Source organism: Trichomycterus rosablanca, chromosome 3, assembly GCF_030014385.1.
Source record: "Trichomycterus rosablanca isolate fTriRos1 chromosome 3, fTriRos1.hap1, whole genome shotgun sequence".
Classification (NCBI taxonomy): domain Eukaryota; kingdom Metazoa; phylum Chordata; class Actinopteri; order Siluriformes; family Trichomycteridae; genus Trichomycterus; species Trichomycterus rosablanca.
The window spans coordinates 57,534,553-57,560,578 of record NC_085990.1 but is presented as its reverse complement, the minus strand read 5'-3'; the positions used below and the strand labels follow the sequence as shown (position 1 = coordinate 57,560,578).

At 43.9% G+C, this 26,026-nt stretch overlaps 1 protein-coding gene across 1 annotated transcript in view; it reads right to left on the bottom strand.

Annotated features, from left to right (window-relative positions):
• Window positions 1-2,180: 2,180 nt before the first annotated feature.
• LOC134310025 (SH3 and multiple ankyrin repeat domains protein 2) overlaps window positions 2,181-26,026 on the bottom strand; it is a 68,498-nt gene continuing 44,652 nt past the window's right edge. Inside the window, exons 17-28 of the mRNA XM_062991542.1 lie at window positions 20,925-21,007; window positions 17,396-17,520; window positions 16,397-16,532; window positions 15,384-15,467; window positions 14,683-14,709; window positions 14,055-14,114; window positions 13,816-13,940; window positions 11,976-12,102; window positions 11,684-11,892; window positions 8,836-11,594; window positions 4,067-5,266; window positions 2,181-3,189 (exon numbers count right to left, since the gene is read on the bottom strand). Coding sequence (XP_062847612.1) covers window positions 3,108-3,189; window positions 4,067-5,266; window positions 8,836-11,594; window positions 11,684-11,892; window positions 11,976-12,102; window positions 13,816-13,940; window positions 14,055-14,114; window positions 14,683-14,709; window positions 15,384-15,467; window positions 16,397-16,532; window positions 17,396-17,520; window positions 20,925-21,007 — 5,017 coding nt within the window. The 3' untranslated portion in view covers window positions 2,181-3,107. The remainder of the gene's footprint in view (window positions 3,190-4,066; window positions 5,267-8,835; window positions 11,595-11,683; window positions 11,893-11,975; window positions 12,103-13,815; window positions 13,941-14,054; window positions 14,115-14,682; window positions 14,710-15,383; window positions 15,468-16,396; window positions 16,533-17,395; window positions 17,521-20,924; window positions 21,008-26,026) is intronic.

Genomic DNA, 26,026 nt, shown 5'->3' with positions numbered 1-26,026 from the left:
ACACCCACAGACATTCACACACACACACACACACACACACACACACACTAACAAACATATATACACACACACACACACACACACACACTAACAAACATGCACACAAATATATACACTCACACATACTGTACACATACAAACACACACACACACATACACTCACTTTACACACACCACTAACAAACATATATACACACACACACACACTAACAAACATGCACACACATATATACACTCACACATACTGTACTGTAACATACTGTAACAAACATATATACACACACACACACACACACACTAACAAACATGCACACACATATATACACTCACACATACTGTACTGTAACATACTGTAACAAACATATATACACACACACACACACACACACTAACAAACATGCACACACATATATACACTCACACATACTGTACTGTAACATACTGTAACAAACATATATACACACACACACACACACACACTAACAAACATGCACACACATATATACACTCACACATACTGTACTGTAACATACTGTAACAAACATATATACACACACACACACACACACACACTAACAAACATGCACACACATATATACACTCACACATACTGTACACATACAAACACACACACACTCACACACACTTTACACACACCCACAGACATTCACACACACACACACACACACACACACACACACACTAACAAACATATATATACACACACACACACACACACACACACTAACAAACATGCACACACATATATACACTCACACATACTGTACACATACAAACACACACACACACATACACTCACACACACTTTACACACACCCACAGACATTCACACACACACACACCCACTAACAAACATGCACACACACACATATACACTCACACACACTTTACACACACCCACACACACACACACACACACACTTGTACGTACATTTATAGCTACAACAACTGTTGGAGTGACAGTAAGGGGTGTGTATGTTAGGGGTAACTGGGACCTCAGAACCTCAGGACCTTCATTTATACAGTAACACACACACACACACACACACACACACACACACACTGCACACAGTACTGTTTTGATTATGCTTCTGTGTGTGTGTGTGTCGTGTTTAGGTGTAAATGAGTATTTGACCCTGACCCATAACAGCTCAGTCACAAGAGACCATGCTAATTACTGTATGTACGTGTGTGTGTGTGTGTGTGTGTGTGTGTGTAAGGTATTCCTTGGTTGTAGGGACAGTAAGAACAGATTCGGTTTCTACACCTTACTGAGCAGCAGGGTGCAGGACTGACCAATCCACCCCCATTTAGGGGGGTTTAATCACAACAACATTTATTTATTTATTATTATTATTTTTTATTATTATATATATATATTTTTTTAATTATTATTATTATTTTTTATTCATTTATTTTGTTTACTTATTTTTATTTATTTAATTATTTATTAATTAATTTATTTTATTTATTTATTTTTTATTTATTTTATTTTTATTTCTTTATTTTTATTTATTTATTTTTGAATTTATATTTATTTATTTTTATTTATTTAATTTATTTATTTTGTTTATTTGTTTATTTATTTATTTATTTATTTTTTTATTATTATTATTATTTTGGCTTAGAGAAGCAGGACTGGTGAGTTTAGAGCTTCTCAGTGTCTGAATGAACTCGACCACATACAGTCAGTATAAAGAAATAAAAGGTCGGGTGCCAAGGTGGAACAGCAGAATGTTCCACTAGAGCACCAGCGCTGGGACTGTAGACTCTCTGGGTTCAGATCTCAGCTCTGCAACCGGTTGGCTGGGCGCCCCCTAGTGCCTGCAGGGGACAAAATCAGTTGCTAGTCTGCTGGGTAGGAAAAAAATGAATAAAATAATACAAGTGGGCTCCGATCCATGGAGAATATACCCTCCTCTTACACCATCGGGGTCTCCAGCAGAGGAAGAGGAACTGGCTACGACTAAACTGGGAGAAAAAGAAAGTGCAAAAATAAACTAGTAAAACAAAGAAGTGAAAGATCGTGGCACCAGGTTGGGATTTAGGTGAAGATTTTGACTGAGTGATGCTGATAGTTTAAGGTTTTATTGATTTATAGATTATAGATTATATCTGGTCTGGGATTCACCACGTATGAAAAGAAGACGACGTGAAGCTGAAGTGTTAGCATCATTTATTCACTTCTCTCACATCAGTTCCATCGTTTCATTCTTACACAGCAACAGAAAGATCAGATAAATCTATAGAACTCTGCATAAATATCTGTATTATATTCATCTTTAAATCAAGTGCTGAGTTATTCCCAGATTAAACTATTCACTAAAATATCCTCTGGAATGAGACAAAGCCGGTTTATTAGCGCCGAGTCGCGGTGAAAGCAAACTTAACGGGATGGGGATGTTATTGTTCCGCGCGCTGGAAGACCGATTTATCCTTACAAGGTTAAAATGCGTTAGCGTAAAATGCTTATCGTTATCATTATTTATATTAGCATCCCTATCGCTGTTAGCATTAATTACAAAAATAGTGCTCATGTTCAGATGTTCAGCTGTTCAGTAATCATCATCAAGACCAGGATGTGGTGAAGGTCTGAACATCAACTCTACACCGTTACCGACAGAAAGTCGTCTACAGACGCTAGATCAGCCGCCCGTCACCATAGCAACAAAGAAATCAAAGAGTAAACAAGATCAGATGAAAGGAAGCGGAATCTCACGAACAATATAGGGACGAAAGTATTGGGATGCCCCTCATGACCGAGAACCTCAGCCCTCAGCTCTCAACAGCAGAAATACAAATGGGCACAAATTCCCAAAGTCTTAAGAGAAGCTTCTCAGAAGGTCACACAGAGGTCACTCTGTTTAATACCGTTCAGGTGTCCAAATACTTTTGGCCATAAAGTGAATCTCCGTCACGATTGAAGATCCTGTAACGCTGAGTCCTGTGTGCCGCTTAAGATGAAGATTTAATCCGTTTCAATGTTTAGTCCAGTTTAGTTTCACCGCTTGTTGGAGTTTTTCTTAATGTATAATTTTCGGAGACCCTTCTAGGGTCCCTGTCACTGTCCCCGTACCGTCCCCCCCTCAGCTCGGAGCTCCATCGTCCCTCATCCGGTCATTCGGTCCGTCGGAGGAGACGGTGGAGACTGAAAAAGGCGAGGAGAGTCTAGAAGGAAGAACGAGAAAACAGGTTTCAGGGGTTAGAAGCTATTTCAGTCATATTTGAAATAGCAAGAACAATATTAACATAACTCGAACTGATCAACTGTGCAGACGTCATTCCGATTCAGCCCTCAATAAGATTCTGACATCTCCACAGTCAAACACTGGCACTAAAATGGTCCAGTACTGGTAAAATGGTACTAAAGAGCTCAGGGACCTCCATAATCCATGATCATAGGATCTGTTCTTAGCTACAGCGGTCACTATCAAGTTCCAACTGCCTCTGGAAGCAAGGTGAGCACAAGAACTGTTCCTCCGGAGCATCATAAATAAGGTTTTTCTGTCAGAACAGCTTCCATCACAAACCAACCATCACAAAGTGCAACACCAAGCACTGACTGCAGTGGTGTAAAGCACATCACAGTTGGACCATGAAGCAGTAACAAGAATCTGACGTACAAATCAGGACTTTCTGGATTCCAGAGTGTGCCTGACCTTCAAGTCCATGGGCACAGAAGCACTTCAGAAAACAGTTGATACTTAACACAGTCCACCATTGCATCAATCAAGAAAGGCAACCTGAAACTGAATATCATTTCTTATGCAGAAACACCACCAAGTTCTCTGGCACCAAGCTCATCTGAGCTGGACCAAAGACTTCCCAGGAAGTTCATGGTTATTTATAACACAATAAACACAGAGTGCGTCTGCCTGACTGGCCCGCCTGCAGCCCGGATAAATGCAAGTGAAGTGAATCTCTATGGTCATGTTCTAAAAGAAACTCCAGTATAGTAGATACTGACAGAGCATCAACTGCTCATGGGCTTGGATTACGTTTGGGTGTTGGGTGTCCACAAACTTTCACCACATAACCTTCTCACCTCTCAGTGAGCCTTTTCAGCGCTCTCTCAATGTTCATGCGGTGTCCCACACGGCTTACTCCGAGGTCCAGAAAGTCCTCCTTGGTCAGAGACGGGAGGTGCGAACCGTCGATCTCGTTGTCTAGAAAGCGATCCCGATGCTCCGCCAGGTTCAGGTAGGTCAGCCAATCAGCAACGTCGTATTTGGTCCAGTAGGGTAGAGGCTTGGATGCGAAAGGCCGATAGGGTGGAGGAGGAGGAGTGAGGGGTGGCGGGTAGCTCAGACAGGAAGGGGAGGACCCACCTGACAGAAAGTGGGTAGGGGAGATGGAATGAGAGGCCAGCAAGGGATTTGAAGGAGGAGTTGGGCTGGAAGGAGGCATCAGAGGAGGTGTCGCCGGAAAGAAGTGTTCAGACAGCTGATGGTTGGACGCTGGAGGAGTGAGGGGTGCGTGAAGGTCAAACGGAGGTCCATACAGGGAGGAGGAAGGAAACACGGGAAGGGAGGCCGGGCGAGGTGGCCCGGGTTGAGGTCGTTCCGAACATGAAATGAGGGGACTTGGGGCACGGCGGCGCTGAACGTGAGACTCGGAACGTCGTGATTCCGAACCTGAGAACAGGTCCAAACCCTTGGTGCGATACTTGGCGCGATGCTTGGGCGAGGTTGGATAGGGGGAGTAGGAAACGGAGGAGGGGGAGAGAGGGGGGTGGGGGAAAGATATAGGTGAGAGGGGAGGGTGGGAGTAAGCAGGAGGGGATAAGGGTGGGTGGGCAAGGGAGAGGGGTGAAAGAGGGGCATGGGGTAGACAGGGAGGGGAGACCGGGCAGTGAGAGAAGGAAATCGGAGAGGGAGATGGGTGCCAGTTAGAGTAAGGAGGAGGTTGAGGAGTTAGGGTTGGGGTTAACGCCGGGGTCAGAGGTGTTGCGTGTACAGGATTAACTGTGTATGTGGGTAAAGAAGATAAGGGATTAGGAACAAGATTCGGGGTTAGGGGGTTAGTCGAGGGTAAGGCCGTAGGGGTTAAAGGGGTCGGAGGCAGGGACTCGAATAAGGGAGCAGGTGGGATCGTTTGGGCTAAAGGGTTAGGGGTAATAGTTGGAGTTAAAGGAGCAACAGGAGCCAAAGTAGGAGACAGAGCTCTCTGCAGAGGCTGAGAGGAAGAAAGAAGACCTGGTTGAGCATTAACTGTTGGAAGTAATGAAGTTAGCTCCTCTGGAAGCCTGTAAGAACCACCAAAAGATAGACAGATATGAGAAGAAGGAAGACAGAAGGAAACCAAATAGAGAATGACTTACTTTAGAGCATCGTGTTGGTAGTACCCACATTGTACAGTGGGGTCAAAAAGTATTTAGTCAGCCACTGATTGTGCAAGTTCTCCTACTTAGAAAGATGAGAGAGGTCTGTAATTTTCATCATAGCTACACTTCAACTATGAGAGACAAAACGAGAAAAACAAATCCAGGAAATCACATTGTAGGATTTTTAAAGAATTTATTTGTAAATTATGGTGGAAAATAAGTATTTGGTCAATAACAAACAAGCAAGATTTCTGGCTCTCACAGACCTGTAACTTCTTCTTTAAGAAGCTCTTCTGTCCTCCACTCGTTACCTGTATTAATGGCACCTGTTTGACATCGTTATCTGTATAAAAGACACCTGTCCACAGCCTCAAACAGTCAACCATGGCCAAGACCAAAGAGCTGTCGAAGGACACCAGGAAGAAAACTGTAGACCTGCACCAGGCTGGGAAGAGTGAATCTACAATAGGCAAGCAGGTTGGTGTGAATAAATCAACTGTTGGAGCAATTGTAAGAAAATGGAAGACATACAAGACCATTGATAATCTCCCTTGGGGTCAAGATCTCATCCCGTGGGGTCAAAATGATCATGAGAACGGTGAGCAAAAATCCCAGAACTACACGGAGGGACCTGATGAATGACCTGCAGAGAGCTGGGACCAAAGTAACAAAGGCTACCATCAGTAACACACTACGCCGAGAGGGACTCAAATCCTGCAGTGCCAGGCGTGTCCCCCTGCTTAAGCCAGTACATGTCCAGGCCCGTCTGAAGTTTGCCAGAGAGCATATGGATGATCCAGAAGAGGATTGGGAGAATATCATGTGGTCAGATGAACTCGTCGTGTTTGGAGGAAGAAGAAGAACCCAAGAACACCATACCTACTGTGAAGCATGGGGGTGGAAACATCATGCTTTGGGGCTGTTTTTCTGCAAAGGGGACAGGACGACTGATCCGTGTTAAGGGAAGAATGAACGGGGTCGTGTATCGTGAGATTTAAAGCCAAAACCTCCTTCCATCAGTGAGAGCATTGAAGATGGAACGTGGCTGGGGCTTCCAGCATGACAATGATCCCAAACACACCGCTCGGGCAACGAAGGAGTGGCTCCGTAAAAAGCATTTCAAGGTCCTGGAGTGGCCTAGCCAGTCTCCAGACCTCAACCCCATAGAAAATTTGTGGAGTCCGTGTTGCCCAGCGACAGCCCCAAAACATCACTGCTCTAGAGGAGATCTGCATGGAGGAATGGGCCAAAATAGCAGCTACAGTGTGTGCAAACCTGGTGAAGACTTACAGGAAACATTTGACCTCTGTCATTGCCAACAAAGGTTATGTTACAAAGTATTGAGTTGAACTTTTGTTATTGACCAAATACTTATTTTCCACCATAATTTACAAATAAATTCTTTAAAAATCCTACAATGTGATTTCCTGGATTTTTTTTCTCATTTTGTCTCTCATAGTTGAAGTGTAGCTATGATGAAAATTACAGACCTCTCTCATCTTTCTAAGTAGGAGAACCTGCACAATCAGTGGCTGACTAAATACTTTTTGGCCCCACTGTATTAGTGTCCAGAAGATGGTACCCAACACAACAGGCTGTAATACTGAATTTAGACAGAAATAAAGCACTGGATGCGAGCTGGCAACGTTCTTGATTTTTTACCTCCTTACAAGCCCTCAACCCTCAATTGGATGGCAAACCACCAGTAGAGAAACAGTGCCGTTCAGGGTCTGATTCAAGCTTTTGGCTAAACTGCTGATACTGGCAAATACGACCGGTGATTAAAAATGCTTACTAAGGGCACATACTTAGGGCAGAGGAAGAGGAACTAGGCTTGGGGTTAGGGTTAGTACTGATAGAAAAGGTAAAATAAAGAGCAGAGGTGAAGACTTTGTGGTAATGAGTTCCAGAGCTTGGGTGCCATAAAGCTGATCCTGCGGGACAGTAAGGGTGTAGAAGTACTGATAAATAGACTGGATCCAGACCAGTAAGGCATTTGTATGTCAGCAGGAGGACTTTAAATAGGGACAGTGGGACGGGTAGCCAGTGTAGTTGACAAAGAATTGGGATTTTAGGAATGAGCAGCAGAGTTTGAACGTACCGGAGAGACTGTAATATGGGGTTCGAAAGAATGGGGAAGAGTCATAAAGTACCCCAGGAGACCACTGGAGAAGATTGGGTTATGGGTGTGTGGGTCTTGTGTGTGTATGATACTCTTGTACTATGGCTTAGTGTGTCAAGTTGGTGCACTGCCCAGTATATATCAACACCCTATAGAATGCACAAGCACAAGTCTGCGCTATCTTGGTTTAAACTTCTACACCCTTACTGTCCTGCGTGATCACTTAGGTCTTCGGACAATTTTCCAAAATTCAGACCAGTGGCAGATCGTTCAGTTTTGTGGCACCAAAGCTATGAAACTCATTACCACAAATATGCCAGACATTACTCGTATGCATTAGCTACTCGGCTAACTGTGTCATACATGAGAGGTTTATCTTTCTTTATTATGTGCCCATTGGTGAGTCTTTGGTACACCCCAGCTACCAGTGAGGGTAGTAAAAGAGTGAAAAACACTCTCCCACGTTGTCCCAAGTTGTTGTGTTTTATGCTACGTAAGCTAGCATGAATTATGCAACAAATGATGCAAGCCAATAAATGCTAATATATTATACTATTTCTCCAGTCTGGCCATAATAAGAAGCATAATCTGCTTGTGAATCTTTGTAGTGTAACTGGGGTTTAAAACGAATGCTTACTTTTTTAGCTTAATAATACAAATGGCTAAAAGTAGACAGAAGTGCTGAACGTAGAAGACTTTAGGTGGCAGCGTTTCCCTTGTTCTTGTTTATGTCTCAGGTGGTCACTGCTGCTTTGACTGAGTGGTTCTTGTCATTGTGATGGTCACCAATGCGGCATAAATCCTTAGATGGTGCACGACTCAAGTGAGATCAACTAACTGTGGTCTCTTATATGGTCTCTAACCTACCTAAGCAAATAGCAGCGGAGGCAGCTGTGTGCTACGATAGTGTGAATGTAATGTGCTGGACAAACTGCCAGCCTAACATCAGAACCTGAAATGAATCTGGTTTATATCTTGATGGTCCAGTCATCAGCAGGTTGCCTACCTTAAACCTTTAGCAGGGGGGAGTCCTGAAGATCTAGTTACATCTAGCATACAGATGATTTGTCTTTGTCACCCTCCCCTACCCCATTTATCAATCAAATGACCCCTATAGGACCCCTACTGACCAGATGTAAAAATACAAACAGTAGTGTTTGAAAATCTCAACAACACTGCTGTACCTGATACACTGATGCCACAGCAACACACTACCATGTCATTACCATAAGACATCTGGTAAGTGGGGGTCCTATTTTATGTAGTGGGGGTGCTTTCGATTGATAAATGGGGTACAGCAGGTCATAAGGTGTACAACACCAACACCACAAACACCAACCCTTGAGCAGATAGATAGAAAATCTCTGACCTCTGTGCTGGCGGCTGCCCTTGGCCCTGCCAGCTCCCAAGCTGCTGTAGCTTGTTGCTGAGTTCGCTGATGATGCTAGCCTTCATGTTGGAAAGAGGAGAGTTTAAGCGTCGGTCTATAAAAGTTTGAGTCTGTACCCCTCCGATCTCCCGATCGATCGCGTCTGCCGGCCGGTAGAATCCCGGAGCAGCGCTCGTCTGCCGGCGTAACGACGGGACTATGCGTCCGGTCTCCACGTTCATGTGTAGTTTACCCGGGTGTGGTTTGGAATGTAGTGGTGGCGGAGGTTTGCTTTTGTGCACGTGTGTTTTGGCATGTGTGTCGTTGTGCGTTTTAAAGTTGTTGTCCACGCCGGACAGACTGGAATCCAGCGACACCCGTCTTCCTTCCTTTATATCTCCAGTCTGAACTTTTTCCCTGGGCTCTCTTTCTCCAGGTATGTTTTCTGTAGGGTGGTCAGTGCCGCTGTGCCTGTCGGGCTCCTTAATCTCAGACGCAGCCAGTGATTTGGGCCAATCAGCATCCCTGACTGTTGCTTGAATCTCAGATCCGAAAAGTGGACGACTCGCAGAAGGGGTCGTCATTGTGACGGTCACCACGGCGGCACTCGCTGTGGCTGCGGCAGCGGTGGTCATGGTGGCGTAGGTAAGGGTGGCACTGCCACGATCTTGTGGAAGGTGGAACAGTGGGAGGGGCCTTGCCATTGAGGCAGGGTCTGAGGAAGTATGTGAAGCTGAGGGAGAGGAGGTTGAAGGGAAGGTCTGTGGGGATGGAAGAGCAGGAGAAAGAGCTGATTGGGTTAAATTAGCCACCTCGCTGTCATACGAGGTCAGACTGGATGCAGCAGAGTCGCCTGCCTGTGGAGAGGGGAGTGGGGGCTGGGGGTGATTCTGTTGGATTTGGGTGGTTTGAGGGGCACTACCGGAGGATAGTTTAGGGCCAAGCTGGGGAGGAGGGTTACGGGGAAGGGTGAGGGGTGGAACAAAGTTGGAAGGATTAGCGGATGCTGAATGAAGTTCAGGCAGAGACTGGGACGACTCGGTTGTTCCTGTAGAGTCGAGGATGGGGTTTTGAGGCTGATGATACTGGTACTGTAAGCTTTGCCCGTGTTGTTTATGGTCCTGTTGTTGGGGTCGATGTTGTTGTTGATGATGGTGGTGCTGTTGGGGCAGATGTTGGTGTTGAGGATGTTGTTGTGGGTGATGGTGGAGCTGCTGGGGCAGATGTTGTTGGTGTTGAGGATGCTGTTGTTGGTGATGGTGGAGCTGTTGGGGTAGATGTTGTTGGTGATGATGGTGCTGTTTGGGATGTTGTGGTTGATGTTGTAGGTGGTTTTGTTGAGGCAGATGATGTTGGTGTTGAGGATGTTGTTGCACGGGCAAAGGTTGTAGCTGTTGGGGCAGGTGATGTTGATTGTGATGGTTGTACCCTGATGAAGCCTGTATTGAACTGTTCTTCCCATTAGCAAACTGGATTGGTGGTGGTAGAGGTTCTGCAAACACAAACTCATCTGCTATGTCCACTGACGGTGCAGGTGGGGGCAAAATCATTACTCCGCCTGTACTTTCGCCCCCTGGATCATCTTCCTTATCTTTATTTGTTCCTCTCTCTGTCAGTGTATCTGATTTTTTAGTAGTAACACCGTCGGTAGAATTAGTGCCTACCTCAGTGTCCATACGTAATAAGGGTGGTCTACGTTGAGGGGCCTGGGGTGGGGTCTTTCCGTGCCCTTCTTTCTCACGTTGGTAGGTCTGATACTGATTTGACGGTTCGGTAGGGTGCTGCACTTTTTGATATTCTTTGCCCTCCCGGTCCACACCAGTAGTCCCACTACCAGAAAGTCGCATCATTCGTGGACTCTGGGGTCGACTCAGGGAAGGGTGACTTGTTGATGTAGTACTGGAGCCACTCAGATAGTGGCCGGAGCTTGACTGGTGCATGTAGGGAGAATATGGCTGCTGAAAATTGTGTGTGGAAAACTGAAGAGATGGAAAAGGCCCCGCAGTGGAAAACTGACGGCCAAAGTTGCGCTCGTCCTTCCGGGACCGTTTGTCATCTTTAAGAGCTCGCTCTCGAGCAGCTAATGCTAGACTAAGAGGACTTGAAGGATCCAGAACTTTGCCGGTTAGTGGATGGATGAAGGTAGTGTTGTGCTGAGAGGCATATTGTGGAAGCCCAAAGGTGGGCGGCATACTCACGGTGTCACTTGTGAACAAACCTTCATCGATTGACTTGGAGGGGCGTAGCCGAGGGGCTGGCTCATTTTGAGTCATCTGTGGCGGCTCGTCTAAAACGTCCTCCTCAGAGGAGTAGAAAAAAGAAGTGCTTTTGCGGCGGGAATCCCGGAAACGCTCCCTCTCCCGACGAGCCGTGCCACCCATATCTGGTGGAAAAGAATGAGGCGGGCCTGGGGGCGGGGCCTGAGGTGGAGCTGGGATGGTGATAGGACCGTGAGCCTCTGGCTCTTCATCCTCGAGCTGTTGAGACGGCTCCACCTCCACACTGCTGTTCTGGCTGCTCCTCCCTGAGCTGCTTGTGGACGGCGCCTTGACGATGATGGTTGGAATCGGAATCGAGTTTTTCTCGGATCGTACCGCCCCTTCTTCCACCTTGCGCTGCTTTAGCAACGGTCCCTTACCGCCACGCCGACTAGTCATCTTGACAGCAGCCGGAAGGATATCTGAAGGGGGCACGGCGCTGCTAGAGCCACGTCTTAACCCGCCCATCTTAGTTCCTCCCCTCCTCGCATCAGTCTCCCCCTGTAGGAAAATATGTAAGGATAAATAATATATAGAAATAAGTATGAATATTTTAATCTGAAAGGGCTTTTGTTGCATATTATGCACACCCTGCGAGTGGACGGAGCCCTGACGTGGATCTGAGGAATAGGGACGGGGTTCGTGTGAATGTTCTCTTTTCTCCTGTGGACGGGCATCGGCGGTTCTGGAGCCGAGGTCTCAGGAGGAGGTGGGATATCGTCCGGCCCCGGAACTGATAAACTCCGAGATAGTTTCATAGTTGGGGGGTGAAGATGACCCCTTTCCTCCTCTGTAACTCCTTAAATAAAGACAAAAAGAAAGATTTGTACCCAACCAACAGCGATTAATTATAAACTTTAACTTAAGCTAAACTTAACTTACCGACAGATTTTTGCCGGACCATGACACCATGCTGGGGGGCGTGGCTTGATGAAAACTGAGCATAATTAGAACTGTACCCAGACCCTGACGGCATCACATTCACACCTCCTGAGTGGTCAAAGTGTTGCTGTTGAAAAAGAAAAAGGTCAGCTTTACACTGTACGATATTCAACCTCAATTTCTCCAAAGGTACAGCGGCAACTGTTCCAGGAGCTCACAACAGATATAAGAAAATATGTGAAGAATCATGTGATTCTGGCATCAAAGCATTTTGCAGATGCTTTGAACCAAAGGAACAGGGTTGATTCAGGGGTAAAGAGACCACCTTCCAGGAGCTGGTGACCTTCCAATCACTACAGCAGATTTTTTTGACTGGCACACAGCTGAGACTAGAACTCAGATCTTGAGATGGTGGTACTACTTGCCCAGTCAGGCACTCCGGGGACACAGTTGTCTGTGTCCGAGGTTGCAGGGAATCATCTTTTTTCATCCTACAGTCTGGAGGAGGTGCCAGCACAAGCGGCAGGGAGGTACAGAGTGTACAGCATGGTTCACCGTACCTCCAGAATGTGCAGCGAGGGTGTAGTGCAACCAGCAGAGGTCGCCAGAACGCAGAGGAATAATCTTCATGTGTACAAAAGTATAATTAGATTCTTTATTCGCATATCTAAGCTTATTTGGAGGCTATGGTCAGAGCACAGGGGCAAGAGGGGTAAGGGAGTCGCTCAACCGGGTATCACACCCACAATCTTCTAGTTGGTAACCCATAGCTCTACCCACTAGGCTCCCACTGTTCCACTGATTATATTTGTGAACTCTTAAAAGAGTTACTTTACATTTATAGTGCTCCCCTTTTTCGACCCCCTTCCCCACCACAGGCACATCAAAGAACCAAAAAACTAAAATCGGTTGGTTGTTAGTTTTAAGAAAAGCGTTTAAAATTCACAGTCTTAATATCCGTATGCATGTTAATCCTCCTCCGTTATGAAGAGTCTGGTTATGAAAGAGGTGGTGAACAAATTAAACGCCGAGACAGACGTGATAATGTAACTATAGCAACACCGGGCATGTGCCAATATCAAATGCCTCCTTCGGAGACTCACGTTGTCTCAGTAGCACCGATGCTGCCCAAAAGTGATGATGCCTGCCAGCCTGCCAGCCAGACTTTTCTTTACTATTTTATTTACACATTTTCTCTCTTTTCCCCCAGTTTAGTCATAGCCAGTTCCTCTTCCGCAGCTGGAGACCCTGATGGTGTCCACCTGAAGGGCAACCTCTTCTTATTCGCCTGTACTTCGGTACTTCGTCTTTTCCCACCCAGCAGACTAGTGGCTGATTTTATCTGCTGCACTGTCTGCACTGCCAACTGTGCCCAGTTGACCTGGTGCTGAGAATCCCAGCACTGGTGCGCTCCACCTGGGCAACCTTCTCTTTTGTTGCTGCTTCCACCCCCAGCCCCGATCAAGAAGGGCTGAGGCCGTCAGACACCTCCTCAGACACCAACCAGCCACAGATCGCTTCTTTTCACCAGCCAGGGGCGGAGCCTCACAGAGCACAGTATTGCATGCAGAGAGCCACGCAACGCCCTTGAAGGAAGGCACCCTCGATCGTTCAGCAGAGGTTTTCATTTCTTCAGCAGCGAGGAACCCTGTTTCGGGCATTGCTCATCCCCATACAGACACAGCCAATGCGTGACTGTGTAGGTGCCCTCCCGGCTGATAGCAAAGCTAAGATTTAATTAAAGAACACTTGAACCCCAAGAACCTTGACACTAGATGGATTGTTCTCACGTTGCAGTAAGTAGTCAGGTGAAGATATGATGGTGTACTGGTGCTGATACCTCATTGGTGTAGAAGCCCTTGGTTCGCTCCTTCCTCCCACCGTAACCTCCGTGACCTTTGTGTCCCTGAGAATCAGACGTGCTGATGGACTGCTGAGCAGCAGCTAAAATCTCATCCAGCTTATCTACACACACACACACACACACAGAGAGAGAGAAAAAATATTATCACATTTTAATTCCCATCAGTATATCATTTAACAATAATGTGCCTGAATTAAGAGGAAGAGAGGACGTACTAAGTGCCATTTGGTAAACGCTCCTCTTTTTATCTGGAGCCTGGGAGCTCTCTGACTGATCTAAAACACAAAACACACACAATGCCATCACGATAAAGATCAAATGCCGAGTTGATAAGCAGTTAAATACGAGAGTCTGAGCTCCTGTGCCATCAGCTGCTCCGGTTCCTCAGTGGTTCCACCAAGAACACCTGAGCACCACCTACTTATTTGAAATGGAGGCCATAGACGTGTTCTTGCATGTTCTTAACACCACGTCTACTGGTTTCTCTCAGTTTGGAATGTTGTTTGGCAGGACACTCGGTTGCTTGGTGGATATTTACGTATCCAAAATGACTTTGGGGGTTAATGGACTTGTTTAAGGGTCCAACTTGGCAGCATTGGGACTTGAACAAGCAACTTTCTGATCACTAGTCATATAATAGAATGTCTCGTATATCCAGCAAGTTTGGAAGATGGGGTCATGGTGCAGGGTCAGCCATCATACGCCGCCCCTGGACCTTGCTCAAGGGCCCAATAATGGCTGCATAGTCAAGATTTGAACCTGCAATCTTCCGATTGATAGCCCAAAGCTCTACCCATAATCACATACAAACGCATGTGTCAACATAAACAGAAAAGTCACTACCTGATTTATTCTTCCATGGGGAACCAGCTAGAACAAAAACAGTGTAGAATTCAGTTAGCAGTGTTTACACACACACACACACACACACACACAGTCGTTGTTAAAATAATGTTTATTAATAATGATATTAACAATAACAACTATTTAAATGTTTTAATATTAACATTATTATTATTATTATTATTACAATAACAATATATATTACATATGCTTTAATATTACTTTTTTAATATAATAATAATAAAAAGAATATAATTAATTATTATTAATATTATTGTTACTATTATTATTATTTTGTTGTTATATATTTTTATCACTTCTTTATCCCGGTAAGGGTAGAGGCAGACGTGAGGCAGGTACACACCACAGACAGGGTGCCAACACATCATGTGGTTTGACCACTCCCCTACACAGACATAGCCAATCATGTCTGTGTAGGTACCAACCTGGCACTTGCTGAAATTCGAATCTGGAACTCTAGCGTAATAGACCGGTGCTTTGTTTGTTATATATAAACGCTATTCTGGGTATAAAACCTATAAGCTGCAAAGAAACTCAAGAGGAATAAAAACACATCTTTTTCCACTGAGAACACCGGAGAGCAAAGAAAGAGCAATAAACAACAGCATAAGTAATGAGACACGCCCCGTACATTATATTATTTATGATTAAATATAAGGTGTGTGTGTGTGTGTGTATACCCATCTCCTCCAGCTCTGAGGTCATGGATTTGGAACGAAGTGTGATTGCAGGCGGGGTTAATCTCTTAGTTTGCTGCTGCGGAGCTGAAAAAAGAAAACAAACCATCAACGAACCGTCCATCAATAAAAACAGCTCTAAAATAATACCGTCCAGACACACGACCAATCAGAAGAAAGAAAAACTACAACACAGAGTCTTAGAAGGTGTCGGGTCACCAAATTCCTACAGAACATTAGAACTTATGAGGTTTACCTACAAGATGGAACACTGGTGTCCCAAAAGATCTTGGTTTTATAATAAAGATATGATATTTATAATTCAATTATGTGAATTAAGAGCATGACTGTCCTAGAAGAGACCAATCCCGTCAGAATACAAGCATTCCATAATATTGACCCAAACCATTCCATCAGAATACCCTCTTGATCATAGGTCAAGCATTCAGGCTATTACTGTTCTCTTGGTGTATGTCACACATGCACATCTGACTAGACTTTCTCCTGTTCAGGCTCACGGTGGGGGTTCAGATCTACCAGACAAAAGGTAAGAAACACCCAGTCCATCACAGGGCAATTTAGTACCTCCTATTGACCTGACTGCATGTCTTTGGACCCACCGAGCCACCCACCACTGAAGGGTTTTGATCTCAAATACAGGGGTGATGTGGACCTGTTCAGCATTGTGGTACGTGTTAGAGATCATGGTTGACAACCTGTGGAAACATCTGCACTGGTCATGCTTCTCCACTCACAGGACTAGTAATCATAAGGTTGCCGGTTCAAGCCCCAACATTGCCAGGTTGTGCCTTAACCCTCAGTCATTACTGTAAGTCATTTGGGGTAAAATCGTCTGCTAAAGCAGGTCCACGTCACCCCTCTGACTGAGATCAAAATTGCTCAGTGGTGGGCGGCATGATGGCTCGGTGGGTAGCACTGTAATGTAAATCATAATCTGTACATGTCTTAAACCTTAAAACTATCATCCCGGAAGAGTTCTGAGAGTCACTTCTGACCTTTTTTCTTAGGAACCTCGTCCATCTCTGGATTCCTTGTTACCATGACGACCTTCATCATCAGGCTGTTCCCTCCCTGGCGGATCATGTTAACGACCTGCCTGTGGCCGACCTTCACCACGTTCACCCCGTTCACCTGAGGAGAGAAACAGACTGACATTTACGTGGGAGTTCGGACCCCGTCTGAGACGTCACCAAGTGGGTGGCGTCTGAGGAACCAGAAGGAAGGAGAACTCTGAGAATCGGCTCGAACTTCTGAGTGGCTCCTGCGTTATGCTAGACACCCACGTGATGTAGAAGACTCATGGATGTAGGAGGTGTCGAAGTGTGGAGGGAAGTGATTGACAGGAGGTGGTGGGACGTTTGGTACAAAGGGTAAAAAGAGGAGTAGGTGGACTTCCAGATGTTGTCCTGCTCTCAAACTGTAGGAACCGATAAAGAAAAAGGAAAATGACTTTGGGAACCTCAGCTGAAGTTCTGAGTAGCTCATGTTTTGGGCTAGATGGTGACCCCCTAAATAAGAGCTGAAGAATAGGGGGGTGATGAGTCTTTAACGCCTGGACCTTGGTTCTGGTGAGGAACAGGGTTGGTGTGAGGGATGAGGTTGAGGGGTAAGTGAGGCTGTTGAACAGTACTGGGTTATTACTGGGGTGGGTTGTTGTTGGGTTCACAGTAGGTGTGTTGGGTTCACGCAGTTGTAGCCTAGCGGTTAAGGTACTGGACTAGAAAGCAGAAGGTCGCTGGTTCAAACCCCACCACTGTCAGGTTGCCACTGTTGGGCCCTTGAGCAAGGCCCTTAACCCTCAATTGCTTAGACTGTAAGTCGCTTTGGATAAAAGCGTCTGCTAAATGCCAAAAATGTAAATGTAAATGTAGGGGGTAATAAGGGGAGGATGATATGGGGATGAACCCTGAGCCTATGAAAGGTGGGTTATGGGTGTGGTTTGGTCGTTATTGCAGGTGTAATCAGTAGATTGCTTTGGAAAGGTATAAAATTACCTCAATAAGGAAGTCCCCCATCCGTAGCCCCGCCCTCCAGGCCACGCCTCCTTCGTCCACTGACTCCAGATACTGAAGAGCAGGAAATGCTGGAGTAGGAGTGAACTCCTCGATGGGAGTCTGAGCTGCAGACAGAGACACGAAAACCGTCAAGCAGATTCTGTACACCGCTATGCCAAAATTATGTAGACACCCTTCCTATTCAGGGCCCTTTCGACACCTTGTGAACATGCAATCCCAGAGGAAGGAATTAGACTTAAGAGCTGCCTCTAGAAGCATCATCAGCACTATATCTCTTCATCAGGAGCTTCACAGATGAGCAGCTACACAGGAGCCTAAGACACCTACACCTCATGCTAGTTGTCAGCTTAAGGGGTGTTAAAGATACACCATGTTTGCACAGTTGTGATGTTCACGGCAGGAATCTGTGTTTTGGACGTGTGTAGTCTTTGTTCTTCACTGTTGTATTGAGGCTTTCAGACAGGACATGTTTTATAGTGAAAGGAATTTCCTCTCGTATTAGATGTTGGTGCGTCAGTCTGAAATGGCCTGTTCTACAGCTAGTGTAGGTTAGTTAATCTATACATTTTTCATAGTGTACTTATGGTTTATTCCTGACGTTGGGGTAAATCTTGTATAGTTATTAACATTTTAGAGCTGTAAAGGTTTTCAGGATTCTAGATTCTCTTGCCCTTGTACCTGAAGGCATAATTTGGAGTTCGTACATGTTATGATAATGTGTTTGTGCATTAGTTTAGCATGTTCCAATACCAGGAGATGAGAACCAAGCTTCTGCTGAGAGGAGAGAGGTGAGGAGAGGTAGGTTTGTTTTCCCCTGGTTTTGATTTATAATTATTGCAGCTGTGACTTGGTCTGTTCGGATGTGTGTCTGTATTTTAACCTGAACAAATAACCCGAACCTTAACCCGAAACCAAACCTCAACTCTAACCCGAACCCGAACCCAAACCTTAACTCTAACCCGAACCCAAACCTTAACTTTAACCCGAACTCAAACCTCAACTCTAACCCGAACCCAAACCTTAACTTTAACCCGAACCCAAACCTTAACTTTAACCCGAACTCAAACCTCAACTCTAACCCGAACCCAAACCTTAACTTTAACCCGAACCCAAACCTTAACTTTAACCCGAACCCAAACCTCAACTCTAACCCGAACCCAAACCTTAACTTTAACCCAAACCCAAACCTCAACTCTAACCCTAACCCAAACCTTAACTTTAACCCGAACCCAAACCTCAACTCTAACCCGAACCCAAACCTTAACTCTAACCCGAACCCAAACCTTAACTCTAACCCGAACCCAAACCTTAACTTTAACCCGAACCCAAACCTCAACTCTAAGCCAAACCCAAACCTTAACTTTAACCCGAACCCAAACCCCAACTCTAACCCGAACCCAAACCTTAATTTTAACCCCCACCCTAACCTAAACCTTAACCCTAACCTTAACCCTAACTTGAACCCGAAGCTCAACCCTAACCCGAACCTTAACCCTAGCCACCAAATCCGTATCGATGCCCGTAGGTTTGAATGTGATGTACAGGTAAACATTACCTTTAGTTCCTCAAAGCACAAAGCCAAACCTTAACCCAAACCTTAACCCTAACCCAAACCTTAACCCTAATCTTTACCTGAACCCAAACCTTAACCCGAACCCAAACCTTAACCCGAACCCAAACCTTTACCCAAACCCAAACCTTAACCCAAACCCAAACCCTAATCTGAATCTTTACCTGAACCCAAACCTTAACCCGAACCCAAACCTTAACCCAAACCCTAATCTGAATCTTTACCTGAACCCAAACCTTAACCCAAACCCTAATCTGAATCTTTACCTGAACCCAAACCTTAACCCTAACCCAAACCTTAACCCAAACCCTAATCCGAATCTTTACCTGAACCCAAACCTTAACCCGAACCCAAACCTTTACCCAAACCCAAACCTTAACCCAAACCTTAACCTAAACCCAAACCTTAACTAAAACCCAAACCTTTACCCGAACCCTAATCTGAATCTTTACCTGAACCCAAACCTTAACCTGAACCCAAACCTTTACCCAAACCCAAACCTTAACCCAAACCCAAACCTTAACCCGAACCCTAATCTGAATCTTTACCTGAACCCAAACATTAATCCGAACCCGAACCCTAATCTGAATCTTTACCTGAACCCAAACCTTAACCCAAACCCTAATCTGAATCTTTACCCGAACCCAAACCTTAACCCGAACCCTAATCTGAATCTTTACCTGAACCCAAACCTTAACCCAAACCCAAACCTTTACCCGAACCCAAACCTTTACTCGAACCCTAATCTGAATCTTTACCTGAACCCAAACCTTAACCCAAACCCAAACCTTTACCCGAACCCTAATCTGAATCTTTACCTGAACCCAAACCTTTACCCGAACCCAAACCTTTACCCGAACCCTAATCTGAAACTTTACCTGAACCCAAACCTTAACCCGAACCCAAACCTTTACCCAAACCCAAACCTTTACCCGAACTCTAATCTGAATCTTTACCTGAACCCAAACCTTAACCCGAACCCAAACCTTTACCCGAACCCGAACCCAAACCTTAACCCGAACCCAAACCTTTACCCAAACCCAAACCTTAACCCGAACCCTAATCTGAATCTTTACCTGAACCCAAACCTTAACCCAAACCCAAACCTTTACCCGAACCCAAACCTTTACTCGAACCCTAATATGAATCTTTACCTGAACCCAAACCTTAACCCAAACCCAAACCTTTACCCGAACCCTAATCTGAATCTTTACCTGAACCCAAACCTTAACCCGAACCCAAACCTTTACCCAAACCCAAACCTTAACCCGAACCCTAATCTGAATCTTTACCTGAACCCAAACCTTTACCCGAACCCTAATCTGAATCTTTACCTGAACCCAAACCTTTACCCGACCCCAAACCTTTACCCGAATTCTAATTTGAATCTTTACCTGAACTCAAACCTTTACCCGACCCCAAACCTTTACCCGAACCCTAATCTGAATCTTTACCTGAACCCAAACCTTTACCCGAACCCTAATCTGAATCTTTACCTGAACCCAAACCTTTATCCGACCCCAAACCTTTACCCGAACCCTAATCTGAATCTTTACCTGAACCCAAACCTTTACCCGACCCCAAACCTTTACCCGAACCCTAATCTGAATCTTTACCTGAACCCAAACCTTTACCCGAAACCTAATCAGAATCTTTACCTAAACCCAAACCTGAACCTAAACCCAAACCTTAACCCAAACCCTAATCTGAACCTTAACCTGAACCCAAACCCTAACCCTAACCACCAAATCTGTATCAATGCTCGTGGGTCTAAATCTGATGTACAGGTGAACTTTACCTTTAGCTCCTAAAGCACAAAGCCAAACCTTAACCCTAATCCAACCCAAAACTTAACTTAAACCTTAACCCGAACCCAAACCTTAACCAAATCTGTATCAATGCCCGTGGGATTGAATCTGATGTGCAGGTAAACGTTACCTTTAGCTCCTCGAAGCACAAAGCCGAAGCCCTCATTCTCTTTCTTCTGCAGAAGAACAGACTTCTCCTTTATGATGTAATCACTGATGGAGAGAGAGAGACAAAGAGAGAGACAGAGAGAGAGAGACGGTGTTATTAACGTCAGCAGAGTCGAGTTTATTACCCAGAACTCCAGACCTAAACATTCCTCAACACCATAAACCTCTCCTGCATCACTAAACCCTCTAACTGGAAGAACATCTTCACCTGAAGCTTAACGAGCTGAGAGTCGTGAACCTGTAGGTGTTAAAACCTGTCCAATTAAAGCACCACATCAGGAAACCAAAGATGAAAAGTTTAGCCAATCAGAATTCTCCTGACTGTGTTGGTGTATCTGTTAGTCCTGGAACAACTGAGATGAGCTCCTCTCTAATAACCTGGTCCTAATATTAGCTACAGGTTGAGGTGGGTCCGGTTTTCCCCAGAACCCTTGACAGGACGCCAATCAATTGAAGGGCCTCGGCCATCAGCTCAGCTCAGCCAGACCCAAGGTACTGAGGCAAGTCCAAACACTCAAGACTCCAGGAGCGCCACCATTAGGGCGCTAAACAAGAAAGATCTAGTCTAGTTTAGTCCAGTCAGAGAAACGGTTAGCTTCTGGGTACAAAATCAACCTCTAGATTAACAAGTTGCTCCAAGCTCTAGCTTAGATTCTTGCTAGTATAATAAATCCACAGCTTAGCCTTCTGCTACAAGAGAGTTACAGATTAGCTTCCTGCTACAAATACAGCTAAAGGTTAGCTTGTTAGCTTGGAGACAAACAAACCCTTAGTTTATTTAATCATTTATAACATTTAGCACGTTTAACATGTTAATTCAGAGCAAATGAATACTGCTATGCTTGAATTGAGGGGTAATGACCTTGCACAGGGGCACAACAGTGGCAACTCGGCAGTGATTGGGCTAGAACCAGTAACCTTATGATCACTAGTGTATTACCTTAACACAAAGTAGACCTACATCTTAGCTTTCTGCTACAGTGTAAAACTAGCTACGTTAGCGTAAAATAGAGGTTTAGGCTCAACAATTAAGGCACTAAACTAGTAATCAGAGGGTTGCCGGTTTAGGTCCCACATTCATAGGCTCTTAACCCTCAATTGCTCAAACTGTATTCAGCACAGTAAGTCAACACTGAGTATTAACACAAAGATACTGAGTAATGACACAGAGTAATGACACAGAGATACTGAGTAATGACAAAGAGCTACTGAGTAATGACACAGAGCTACTAAGTAATGACAGATATATTAAGTAATAACACAGAGAAACTGAGTAATAACACAGCTACTGAGTAATGACACAGAGATACTGAGTAATGACAGATTAATGACAGAGATACTGAGTAATGACAAAGAGCTACTGAGTAATGACACAGAGCTACTGAGTAATGACACAGATATATTAAGTAATACCACAGAGAAACTGAGTAATAACACAGCTACTGAGTAATGACACAGAGATACTGAATAATGACACAGAGATACTGAGTAATGACACAGAGATACTGAGTAATGACACAGAGATACTGAGTAATGACAGAGATACTGAGTTACGACACAGATACTGAGTAATGACACAGATATATTAAGTAATACCACAGAGAAACTGAGTAATAACACAGCTACTGTGTCATTACACAGACATATTAAGTAATAACACAGAGATACTGAATAATGACACAGAGATACTGAGTAATGACACAGAGATACTGAGTAATGACAGAGATACTGAGTTACGACACAGATACTGAGTAATGACACAGAAATACTGAGTAATGACAAAGAGCTACTGAGTTATGACACAGAGATACTGAGTAATGACACAGAGATACTGAGTTATGATACAGAGATACTGAGTTATAACACAGAGATACTGAGTAATGACACAGAGATACTGAGTTATGACACAGAGATACTGAATAATAACACAGATACTGAGCAATGACAGAGATACTGAGTAATGACACAGAGATACTGAGTAATGACAGAGATACTGAGTTACGACACAGATACTGAGTAATGACACAGAAATACTGAGTAATGACAAAGAGCTACTGAGTTATGACACAGAGATACTGAGTAATGACACAGAGATACTGAGTTATGATACAGAGATACTGAGTTATAACACAGAGATACTGAGTAATGACACAGAGATACTGAGTTATGACACAGAGATACTGAATAATAACACAGATACTGAGCAATGACAGAGATACTGAGTAATGACACAGAGATACTGAGTAATGACAGAGATACTGAGTAATGACAGAGATACTGAGTAATAACACAGAGATACTGAGTTATGACACAGAGATACTGAGTAATGACAGAGATACTGAGTAATGACAGAGAGTAATGACACAGAGATACTGAGTAATGACACAGAGATATTGAGTAATGACAGAGATACTGAGTAATGACACAGAGATACTGAGTAATGACAGAGACACTGAGTAATGACACAGAGATACTGAGTTATGACACAGAGATACTGAGTAATGACACAGAGATACTGAGTAATAACACAGAGATACTGAGTTATGACAGAGATACTGAGTAATAACACAGAGATACTGAGTTATGACAGAGATACTGAGTAATAACACAGAAATACTGATTAATGACACAGAGATACTGAGTAATGACAGAGATACTGAGTAATAACACAGAGATACTGAGTTATGACAGAGATACTGAGTAATAACACAGAGATACTGAGTAATGACAGAGATACTGAGTAATGACAAAGAGCTACTGAGTTATGACACAGAGATACTGAGTAATGACACAGAGATACTGAGTTATGATACAGAGATACTGAGTTATAACACAGAGATACTGAGTAATGACACAGAGATACTGAGTTATGACACAGAGATACTGAATAATAACACAGATACTGAGCAATGACAGAGATACTGAGTAATGACACAGAGATACTGAGTAATGACAGAGATACTGAGTAATGACAGAGATACTGAGTAATAACACAGAGATACTGAGTTATGACACAGAGATACTGAGTAATGACAGAGATACTGAGTAATGACACAGAGTAATGACACAGAGATACTGAGTAATGACACAGAGATATTGAGTAATGACAGAGATACTGAGTAATGACACAGAGATACTGAGTAATGACAGAGACACTGAGTAAGGACACAGAGATACTGAGTTATGACACAGAGATACTGAGTAATGACACAGAGATACTGAGTAATAACACAGAGATACTGAGTTATGACAGAGATACTGAGTAATAACACAGAGATACTGAGTTATGACAGAGATACTGAGTAATAACACAGAAATACTGATTAATGACACAGAGATACTGAGTAATGACACAGAGATACTGAGTAATAACACAGAGATACTGAGTTATGACAGAGATACTGAGTAATAACACAGAGATACTGAGTAATGACAGAGATACTGAGTAATGACACAGAGTAATGACACAGAGATACTGAGTAATGACACAGAGATATTGAGTAATGACAGAGATACTGAGTAATGACACAGAGATACTGAGTTATGACAGAGACACTGAGTAATGACACAGAGATACTGAGTTATGACACAGAGATACTGAGTAATGACACAGAGATACTGAGTTATGACAGAGATACTGAGTAATAACACAGAGATACTGAGTAATGACAGAGATACTGAGTAATGACAAAGAGCTACTGAGTTATGACACAGAGATACTGAGTAATGACACAGAGATACTGAGTTATGATACAGAGATACTGAGTTATAACACAGAGATACTGAGTAATGACACAGAGATACTGAGTTATGACACAGAGATACTGAATAATAACACAGATACTGAGCAATGACAGAGATACTGAGTAATGACACAGAGATACTGAGTAATGACAGAGATACTGAGTAATGACAGAGATACTGAGTAATAACACAGAGATACTGAGTTATGACACAGAGATACTGAGTAATGACAGAGATACTGAGTAATGACACAGAGTAATGACACAGAGATACTGAGTAATGACACAGAGATATTGAGTAATGACAGAGATACTGAGTAATGACACAGAGATACTGAGTAATGACAGAGACACTGAGTAAGGACACAGAGATACTGAGTTATGACACAGAGATACTGAGTAATGACACAGAGATACTGAGTAATAACACAGAGATACTGAGTTATGACAGAGATACTGAGTAATAACACAGAGATACTGAGTTATGACAGAGATACTGAGTAATAACACAGAAATACTGATTAATGACACAGAGATACTGAGTAATGACACAGAGATACTGAGTAATAACACAGAGATACTGAGTTATGACAGAGATACTGAGTAATAACACAGAGATACTGAGTAATGACAGAGATACTGAGTAATGACACAGAGTAATGACACAGAGATACTGAGTAATGACACAGAGATATTGAGTAATGACAGAGATACTGAGTAATGACACAGAGATACTGAGTTATGACAGAGACACTGAGTAATGACACAGAGATACTGAGTTATGACACAGAGATACTGAGTAATGACACAGAGATACTGAGTTATGACAGAGATACTGAGTAATAACACAGAGATACTGAGTTATGACAGAGATACTGAGTAATAACACAGAGATACTGAGTTATGACAGAGATACTGAGTAATAACACAGAAATACTGATTAATGACACAGAGATACTGAGTAAACAGTGTTATAAAGGCTCAGCAGAGATATGATAGCAAACAGAGCTACAAGTTAGTGACGGTACAGCACAACATATTAGCAACATGCTACAAAATACAGTTTTTAGATTAGCTTCTTATTAACACACACCCACCCACACACCAGCGCACTCACACCCACACACCAGCACACTCACACACTCACACACTCAGTAGATCAATAGATTATCAATAGCATCAGTCCCGGTGTGTGAACATCCATTACTGTACATCAAGACACCCACACACACACACACACACACCTGATCCAGACTGACACACAACACACAGAGAAATCCAGATGTTACACACACACACACACACACACACACATCTGTAA